This window comes from Solanum lycopersicum, chromosome 4 (assembly GCF_036512215.1).
Source record: "Solanum lycopersicum chromosome 4, SLM_r2.1".
NCBI lineage: Eukaryota > Viridiplantae > Streptophyta > Magnoliopsida > Solanales > Solanaceae > Solanum > Solanum lycopersicum.
Window position 1 is genome coordinate 7,553,057 of NC_090803.1, and position 11,016 is coordinate 7,564,072.

Here is an 11,016-nt window from a genome sequence, read left to right on the forward strand (position 1 = left end):
TAGACAGATAAATATGCATACAAGGTACCAATTTTACATGACGGGATTTATAGAATCATTTGAAGATAGTCAACAACTAGAGGAGCTTAGAAGGAAGTTTGGATGAAGTATGGTTAGGCAGACATAGATTGTAAAATTTGAAATTTTATTGATGAAATCGTGGACTATGAAATAGTAAGGGATGAAGAGAAAAAATGATAAATTTTAAACTGCAAAATCAAGTATTAGGCATTGAAGTGATGATAGTACTAGTGTATGCTAAATGTACACAAAGTGAAAGATTGCAATGGAATTTAATGTCTAAATAATAGCAATCTAGCATGGCTGGTAGGAGAAGACTTTGATGTTATCAGTACTAATGAGGAAGGAGAAGGCCAGTAACAGAGGTGGATGGTTAGAGATTTTAATCATTGTCTTAATGTGTGTAATCTGGTAGATGATTCTCAAACTAATAGTAATAAGTGAGTGCAAGTATAAAACTCATTTAAGTGTGTTTTCGACTCTTTCCCAATTAATAACTAAATTAACAGAACAAAAACAATAGTAAAATAATGTAGAATTGCTTGTGAAGTATGTACACGAGACATTTGCCCTCTACCACCAAATTCCAACACCAAAAAGTACAGAGCAATATCCTATTCAAACCAGCAAAAACACTTTTGCCATTACCCACCAGTTCACCAAATTGTCAAAAGACAATACCAATTAAATCTCTAAAATTGTGGCAATGTAGGGGGAGTATATGACATAACCAGGTAGACGGTGCTGAATTCGTGCAAACTGCAACGTGTAGAGCTATGTTCTTTAGACCCGTTTTCGTATAAGCTAAAATTTCCATGTGCAATTTCTCCATTACAATAGGTTCCTGAGAAGGTAATCCCAGGGAAGTTCTCCAGGAAAGGTGAGGCATCTACATTAGGTTCACCGAAAAATAGCTTGCCACGACCATAGCAAGCAAACATCATACCACCAAAAACATACTTCTTCTGCATACCATAGCTTCCATAGCTATTAGACTGATCATCAGTTACGAGGTTTAGATCCTGCTTCAGAAGTTTCATCTTGTTTGAAACATTCTGGCAAGAAGCACGCGCCAAATCAGAATTTGCATGGTAAAACTGGAAGGAGTCGTAACTTTTGATACCATCACCATGGACATAGAGATACTCGTAATCACCTCTGCAAATTCGTATAATTAGTTACAGAAGTAAAGAGAGAGAGGAAGAGGAAAGGCATAAATGGTTGTAAAGACAGCAGTTTCAACTACGACAACAATATGCTCACGGGTATCCCACCACAAAGGTTTTGGTAGGAATGGGGTGTGTACGCAAACCTTAGCCTACCTTGTGGGAGAGAGAAAGGTTGTTTCCGATAGACCCTCCGCTTAGTAAAAGCATTTTCAGAAGAAAAAAAATCGACAAATACAAGTAGAAAAGAGAAGTACTGACAGTAAAATTAATAAAGATAGCTCAAGTAAAAGAAACAACAGTAGTTATACAATTGAAAATGTTTTTCAATTGTATGGATAATCAAGCTCAATGGTGCATTAATTACCTTAAAACCATTTGGAATTCATGCATAAATACCCAGTTTGTGTCCACATGCCGAGAAGTGCATTTCCTCATCTTTGTAACTCCAACATAGAGAGTTCGAGAATGGGTATTATCTCCCAACTGATGAAATCAAACCATAGAAAAGAAAGAAGAAATCAAAGAGGAGTGAATTATGTTCATGTGTTTCAAACACACACATGAAGGAAGATGTATACTAGAAGGGAAGTTTCATCAATAAGACAGCTTCTAAATTCTAAATAGGTAACGATTTTGTAAAAGACATCTTCAACTCACAAGAAACCATGACTTTCAGATTACGCTCTATATAGCAGATTATTAAACCATTAAGGATTTAAAAAAATAACATGGTTTAACAAAAGTGGTTTTATTGCTGTTTCTTATGATGCTATTATACCTTGTGTAACTGTACATGCGACAAAGATCAATCGTGAAAATTCTTCTATGAAGTCTTTTATAACCTTAATTTGAAATGGACAGTTTTTTTTTCTGAGTTACCAATAGAATTTGAAAATCAGTCAGACAGCATGATCAACTCTAATCATCCAAATATGTCCAATCTTCTGTAATGCACCTCGTTAAACCCATTGTATGTCCTTCCCTCTAAGTGAGGCAAGAGCAATAGAGTTCTGACATTTGACAAGTCCACACATTACTGAACTTAAAAGGATTCATTATGATGGAAGGAATCAAAGGAAGAAGACAACGAGACTAGTTACACCACAAAATCTTGCAAGTATTTTTGGTAGTTGTCTTTCTTATCAAATCAGCTGTAATTACTTCCTTTAGAAACTAGCTACTTGAACTTTGGAGCTTAAACATTAAAACCAATTTACTTCAGAAGAGGTACTACCTTACCTCATCATAAATCGGATCTAAAATAGTCTGACCATCCATATTAAAATCAATTTCATCTGTTGTCGCCATGAGCCGAGTAGAATTGTCATCAGACACTGCCTTAACATAAACAGCTTTGTATTTAGGCCCAATCGGTGAAACGCCAGTGGATAACATTACATGAAACTGAGTTTCCCCAACACCTGTTTATAGGGTCCCAGAAAATGATTTTCTCAATAAATTCCCTGGAAATATGATATGCTAAATTGCCTACATATACGAAAATATTAAGTAGAAGACAAGAAATCTAACCATACTGATATATTTACTGATATAAGTGCAAAAGAAGCACAATAACTTGAACAAATACAGACAATTTTCAAAAATATTAAGGTCATGAACCTAAAAGATCATGTATAATTACAAAGTTCACAGAGAATGAAAATTCATTTAGTAGAAACCACATCAGATAGCACTTACCAAAGTTATTCAGACAAATACGGGTCAAATGCACTACACAACGCTCAAGCTATATAGTTGGTGGTTTATGTTGACGATTGACATGATTGGCGGTGTTTTATCGGCACTCTGCTCCAATTATGTGTATTTATTTAGTGGTTTATGTTGACGATATCGTTATTACCAGCAATGATCAAGATTTTGTTAAGGATGTTGATTCAAAGCTAGACATAACAGAACTTTTGTTGTAGGCTCTAGGAGAAAGCTATACTTGTGGGGTTTTTGTTATCTGTAAAGATGGCCTAGAAAAGCCTTTGTGCTACATATATAATATTGTTATCTTTCTCAAAAAAAGAAAGAAGAGAAAAAAGATCAATTGATTATGTTCTCTTCCTTCCTATCTCTGTTTCTATTTAACTATAAAGTTGAGGAGCTAATAATTGAGTTGTACTCAAATTGGTAAGTTCATATTATTCCACAAGGAAGTCGACAGACTTCGGATTTTCATCGATGTTAGCTGATCAAAAGTTGAGTTTGTGAAATTTTTCAAGAACAAAATTTGGGGAGTTTAGACAATTTCATAACTTAGTTGATATTGAAGATGTGCGCCAAATATTAATCACGCCCCCCTATATCAGACTAGCAAGTTTCTCTCCAACCCAAATGCCTAATAAAACTGTGCTCTTGTTATTGAACAACAGAATCATGATTTGAAACCGGAAAGTTCCAGTCAAGAAGAATTCCATACCAGGAGGCTTGCCTGTATCCCTTGAAAACGAAAGAGCAACAGCAGCTGAACTGGACACTCTGCTATTATAAAAACTAATTGCTGCTCCATTTTGGTATACAAACTTAGAACCCGCGTCACCCACAATGGCAGTCTCACTGGAAAAAGCATAATCTACAAACACGAAATGGGGCACTGAACATATAATTTCTTTCTCACAGAATGAAGTAAGAAGAAAAATCAGCATTCATTAAAGTATGGGAAGAATGAAGTTTTGCATAAATGAGAACTATGAAGCTCACTCACCCAACTTTGCAAGGACCGGTTTGATGTCAATGTCCTCATCCTAGAACAACATTCAAATGATTTTCGTTACATTTTAAGTAAGAAAAAGAAGGCTGTTCCTAGATATTGAAAAGCATAAACTTCAAGTGTCCCTCAAAGTTAATTCAGCTTTTCAAACACAATTAATTAAATAAAAGCATGTTCCCGCTAACAGCATAAACTGCTTTTCCACAGGAGGGCAAGAAATAACAAAATGAAAGGTCTTAAGAGACTTAATACTTACAGAAAATAATAAAATTCCCATTGGTGATGATCCAGAACGCGAAAACGAGCGTTCTCTGATACTGCGAACGAAATTCTCAGTCATGAGTCCCTGAAGTTTGTTCTCCCCGAGTTAGTTTAGCCCATTTTAAATCAAGTTAGCACAAATTTCCTACTAGATATAAACTATTCATATCCTTCAAAGTTCCAAGTAGGAACTTCATAAAATCGAAATGAAAATAAAGTTAAAAAGTGGAAGTTCAGATTCCTCTCAATAAAGCAGACATATTTGTATAAATGTTAGGAGTTGTATTGGAGAACAGGATTACCCGAGTTTTTTTTAATGGGATTAAATCAACTGTTAATCCTGGCAAGAAACCAACAGTCACTAAAACACCCTCGTCCTCATTAAGAAGATCCTCATGAGCCTTGTTGTCTTCCCATGTGTCCCACTGAACCTGGAAAAACATCATTTTCTCCACTTCAATTCTTGTTGGTTGAATTCAGAATGCAATCCCAAGAAGATTCTAGTCTATAACCACTAGAGTTACCTCTTCAAACTCATTAGTGTTAGCGTCTTGCCCAAAAATTCCACAGGATATCGAAGTGATTATTGGAATTTCGCTACTGAATCTATCACTAATCTGCAGAACAATATATCCACCATAAGCAGCACATATAGCTTATTCCAATGTAAGACAATTCATACTTCGAAAGGATGATTTTTTTAGTATCTCTAGTTTAACAAAGTATATCATTTCAATTTCAAAAACAAAACAGGACGCTCTTCATTCTGATTGTTTCGTGTATTTTTTAACTTTGTAATCTTCATACTGATCGCCTCAATATATTAATTAGTTCGCATACATAACTATAGACTTGCTTGTGCCTAAAAAAGATGTTTTCTATGAATCACACGATATCAATGCTAAAAAACTAGGTAAAATGTTCATTAGATTATTCACTATAGATACAATACTCTAACAAACTTAAATAGCGCTGTCAGTCACTATGTAACTACTTGAAATTAAAAGGTCTTTAGTTGAAAAATTACCAACACTTCTACAATTAACATAATAATAATAGGGCTAAACTGATCTTTGACTACACTTCACTTTCCTAATCTTTTGCACGTCAGCTCATACTCAAACCATTAGGTATCTAATTTGTTTCAGAAGAGCTATTAAGATAAGATTTCAAGTAATTACGCTGAATTAAACGCGGTTCCAAGTTGATATTTGAACAATTTAAATATTGTTTAGAACAAAACTGAGATCCTAAATTATTCTTTTATATAATAGGGTAATACACTCTCGATCTCAATTTATATGACACTATTTTTAATTTTGTACAACAACAACTATGCCTCAGTCTCAAACAAGTTGGTGTTGGCTATATGAATCGTCATTGACCACATTACCCCATTCTATCATAATATTATCCTAAACAATTTTCATAACTTTTAAAAGTTCAAGATTATTCAAATTTACACTTCACTGTGAAATTTTTCCTTTCAAACAAACATTTCAGCCATTTACTTTGCAACATTTTATCTTATTACATGATACAAATCTCAAATTATAATCTTAAAACTCTGAATTAAAAAGTATTCAGAATCATAAGAAAATGAGAACTGTTTTAGACAACTTAAAATAAAAAGTAAGACGTTAATTTGAATTTGTTTTGAACATATTGATGCAGACCATTTAACAAACATATTCATTGAGTATGCCACAATTTCTAGTACACATAAATGTCAAATAAAGAAAGAAAGAGAGAGAGAAGATCACATACGAGACACTGAGCTTCCTCCAAGTCAAAAGAAGGACCGATGGAAGCAATTACAAACTGGGGCCGGATCGGCCTAGCTAAAACCTTGTCAACAGCCTCATCCACAGCACCCTACACCAAAAAATCATTTTAAACCCAATAAACTCTTGTAATAAGCTAAACAAGATACTACCATTGTCCCAAAATAGTTCTTTTGAGAAGTTCTCAACAAACTACAGTAACTTTTAACAAATATTGTATTCTTCTCATCTTGTGTTGACTATCAAAGTTCGAATTCTTAAAATATATATCTCTCCTCCAGTCCCAAAAAGAATGGCAAGGTTTGGAATACAAAGGTCAATTCATCTTATTTTTGTGTGTATTCAATCACTCATTTCTTCAATTTTTCAAAATAATTCTTCTAAAAAGACTGTCTTTCTTTCTTAAATCAGAACAGAGAGAGTAATTTTTATAGTTAGTACTCCATATGTGCCCAATTTATTTGATAATCTTTTCTTCTTTCTTTTGCAATAGTATGTCTCAAAGAGGAATGACATCATTCTATTCTTATAATATTATAACTTTAAGCTTTCATTTTGCCTTTAGAGGCGTCTCAATTTCATGTGACATACTTTATTTTTTAGTTCACAAGTTTCAAAAGTTCTCTTCCTTTCCTCTTAAGCTCCACGTCCCGTCAAAGACTGCCATAAAAGATGGTGAGGAGGGTGTAATTCTTATAATTAATAGTCCTTTTTCCCAATGTATAAAGCACATTGTTCTTGATAGTCTGTCTTATGAAGAATATGCTTTTAAACTTCTCATTTCCCCCTTCAATAAAATAAAATATATGTAAGTTGCTTTAAACCACAAGTTTCAAAAGTTCATCTTCCTTTCTAGTGCTTCGTATTGAGCATAGAAACCCATAGCACCTACTATTTGGGTGCACACCGGATAACACAATAGCTCGCAAATCACATAGGTTAGTCAAAAGCTCGATTGAGAAGGCATTGACAAGGGAATTGATCTCTCGAGACTCGCTTCTGACTATGCATCATCTCATTAAATTACAACAGAAAGTTTAAAGTTAGATTATTTAAAAATATAAAAAAGATATCAAAAAACTAAAAAGGAAATGTGTCGCATATAAAATAGGGCTTTTAACAAGTTTCATACTTAGATCAACAAAATGATTAAGCCAAAGGAAACAAAAAAATTAGAATGAAGCTTATACCTGAAGACAAGGATGGCAGGAAAGAGCAGATGTAAGATTTGGAATTGTGAGAAGGCGATTAATGATGAGATTCCAACTACGGCTCACACATGCTGCTGATGCACATGATTCTGCTGTTAACCGAGACAGAATGTTGTGAAGAAGGTCTTCTCCGATTAAATCAATCGCCGCCGTCGCCGTCGCCGTCGCCGCCTCTGCCGCTGCTGCGGTCTCCGTCTCCATCGCCGTCAATTTCTGCCTTTGTTTGGCCGCCATTTTTCAAAAGCTGAAACACACTTGAACTTCCTTTTTTTAATTATTGTTTTGAAAAACTGATATTGCTAGAGTGGCCCTTGAACTTTGGGTTTTATTATATTTCGATCTCATTTTTTGAAATTTTTTATATATATGGAATAAGGGTCAAATATGTCCCTAAACTATTCGAAAAGGTTTAGATATATCCCCGTTTAAAGTTTGGTCCATTTATACCCTCGCCGTCCAACTTTTGGTCTACATATGCCCTTATGGCTGTTAGTTGGCCAACTCAAAATATCCAACTCATTTTACTTTTTCTTGAATGCCAAATGGATTTTCCACGTCATTTTTATGTATTATCACTCGACATTTATATTAAAGGAAAAATGGTCAAATATGTCCCTAAACTATTCGAAAGGTCTAGATATACCCCCGTTTAAAGTTTGGTCCATTTATACCCTCGCGTCCAACTTTTGGTCTACCTATGCCCTTATGGGTGTTAGTTGGTCAACTCGAAATATCCAACTCATTTTACTTTTCTTTAAATGTCAACTGGATTTTCCACATCATTTATATATTATCACTTGACATTTATATTAAAAGAGAAAGTGGCCACTTATCCCTAACTATCCGACTCAATTTTAAAACAAATATACGACCGTCTTTTAAATGGTTCAATTATGCCCCTAATCCGACTCATATATGTATGTGAATTATTCTGTTATTTACATCATCATCGCCTGCTGCAACTTGCAGTTGTGTCAGTAACATTGTTGCGGTGAATTCCTCCGCTCGAGCTCTTGCCTGCCAGGTTTGCGCCTTTAGTTCTGCGTTGTGCCGAAACGCTTTTCAAACCTCGACTTCCTTTTCCTTCAGTTGTCGTGTCATTGATTTCTCGGCGGTTCCAATCAGAGAACGATAGTGTTTGCCTTTTAAATGGTTCAATTATGCACTAATCCGACCCATATAGGTTATTTAAAAAAAAGGGTTGGGTTGTATAGATTATTTAAAAGACGGGTTGTATATGTGTTTTAAAATTATGTCGGATAGTTAGGAGCATAAAGGACCCTTTTCTCTTTCAATATAAATGTCAAGTGATGATATATAAAAATGATGTGGAAAATTTCATTTGGCATTTAAAGAAAAGTAAAATGAGTTGGATATTTCGAGTTAACCAACTAACACTCATAAGGGCATATGTAGACCAAAAATTGAAAGGCGAGGGTATAAATTGACCAAACTTTAAACGGGGTATATCTAGACCTTTTTGAATAGTTTAGGGGCATATTTGACCCTTTTTCTTGAATATAAATGTCAAGTAATAATACATAAAAATGACGTGGAAAATCCATTTGGCATTTAAATAAAAGTAAAATGAGTTGGATATTTCGAGTTGGCCAACTAACGCCCAAAAGGGCATATGTAGACCAAAAGTTGGACGGCGAGGGTATAAATGGACCAAACTTTAAACGGGGTATATCTAAACCTTTTCGAATAGTCTTTATCAGAATATTTTTGCTTCTCACTTCGGTCAATTAGCAATAATTTTTCTGTGGACTTCCGGAAATCTGTTTCATGTAGCTTGGCAAGGAAATTTTGAGTCGTGGGTACAGGAGTCTTTACATGTAAGACCTATTGCTCATGCAATTTGGGATCCTCATTTTTGTCAACCGGCCGTGGAAGCTTTTACTCGAGGGGAAGCTGAAGCAGCTACTTCTGAAGTAACAGAAAGAAAAACAACGACTGGAGTGGGAGAGTCAGAGTTGAAAAGAGGATTCCTCGCTTCTTTCTCTCATTCAAAACCGTGCATGAGACTTTCATCTCACACGGCTCCTAAGTGATAAAAGAAAGAAGAACCCATTTTCTTTCTTTTTTGATTACCTTCCTCGCGTATGTAGTTTGACCCTTTTCCCTATATATTTTGATTTATGTGATATATTGTGATTTCATGTAGTTAAAATTTATGAGAGATGTTTAAATGTCACGTAAATTAAAAAAATATATAAATTTTAAAAAACAAATAAATTTAAAGTAATACAATTTAAATTTATTAGTTGAGGTGTTATTTGGTTGGTAGTTTATATTAGAATGTAAATTGACAAATGGTGCATGGGCTATATCAATAATATCGTTGTTTAATTTGTTACAATTATGATCCAAACTTTTACATGCTCATTTTATGTATATTTTGATATTATCTTTTTGTGAAAATAAAAAGTATTTCATTTATCTTTCAACTTTGACTTTTTATTATTATTCTATTGTGTAGAATAAAGTTGGACAAATTGAAAATAGACATATTGTGTAATTTTCAGGTTATATCATCATCGATAAATAATATTTGTGAGGTATGTTAAGGAAAAAGTTACCTTACTATACACACTATATTATTATATTTTTTTATTTTTTCTACCATTTGAAAAAATATCAAAAATTTCCTCTTTTACTCTCATCATCCTTTTTTCAAGATACATTAATTCAAAAATCTCATACCATGATTTTCTTTCTTTTTTTTCAAGTCACAAATTTCCTTTTTCAAGCCATAAATCTCTCTAAGTTACCAATATTAATTCATTTTTGAATTACAAATTTTTTCTCTTTCTCATTATTTATTTCAAGATTTTTAAGGGGTAGATTTCTTTCCATCACTACAGTTTTCATTTTTTTTTAAAAGTTTTTTCATTTTAAAAAATTGTTAAATTTGCTACTCCCAGTCTCTTTACCGGAAAAGGGGTGGAAAACATTGCTAAGGCAGAGATGGTGCTCTTGATATACTTCATTCCATTGATTCGATCTTTTAATATTAGGCTTACCCAATTAGTCCAAGAAGGATACATCTTCGTTGCTTTCCGTTGATTAGATTGTTGACTCTTTTTTTTATCTTTTTGGTTGTTCTATCATGCACAATGTATCTTGTTCAAATATTAGTTTTGATACATAATCTTAATTAGTATTGATACTTGATACAAAAGTTCTACCAAATATATCATTTATAAGCCTTTTCATCTACCAATTTCTGATACTTTGTTCGTAAGTTTATATCATAAGTTTATCTATTCATTTGTAACTTTTTTTCCATAAATTTTCTTTTGTTAAAATTCAAATGTGGTTATAAAACCTAAATAACTATGTATTAAAATATTGAGATTAAGCGATTAGGCTCAACACATTTTTAAGTCCAACCTTTGAGCCCAAAGTAAATTTGAATGGGTAAAGACTACTCAATTTTATTTCAATTCATTTTAATATTTCTAATTTCATGTCAATCCACAACACCCCTAAATTTAACTATAACACTAAAATTATATTCGCCCGAAGTCACGTGCCACTAACACTCACCAACACTTAACCATAACATTGTAAGTTGAATTAGTTTTAAGTGATTTAGATAATGTAATCATATTATTTGACTAGTGAATAGTGTGTTAAATTAAATGGTAGATTAGTGGTCTTTGAGTGCCAATACAGAAATATATACTTCCCATTTTACTTAGATTTAAGTATGAAGATATTACAAAATCTTTGACTTTATTTGTGCATTAATATAGATGGAGAATCGTATGGAGAATTGTCAATCTCCTTTTTTTTAAGATAGAAAGTATCGAGCTCAATATCATTTGATTGAATAATTGACCCAGCCT

General features: G+C 33.4%; 1 protein-coding gene across 1 annotated transcript; it reads right to left on the reverse strand.

Moving 5' to 3' along the window:
- Positions 1–541: 541 nt before the first annotated feature.
- On the reverse strand, positions 542–7,460 carry LOC101264509 (F-box/LRR-repeat protein At5g63520-like). The gene is made up of 10 exons (XM_004236549.5): positions 7,142–7,460; positions 5,935–6,042; positions 4,692–4,784; positions 4,470–4,598; positions 4,163–4,252; positions 3,901–3,940; positions 3,616–3,768; positions 2,430–2,611; positions 1,555–1,673; positions 542–1,179 (listed from the first exon to the last, which is right to left on the reverse strand). Exons 1-10 carry the CDS (start codon positions 7,394–7,396, stop codon positions 714–716), a joined length of 1,635 nt encoding a protein of 544 aa, XP_004236597.2. The 5' UTR covers positions 7,397–7,460; the 3' UTR covers positions 542–713.
- Positions 7,461–11,016: the final 3,556 nt, after the last annotated feature.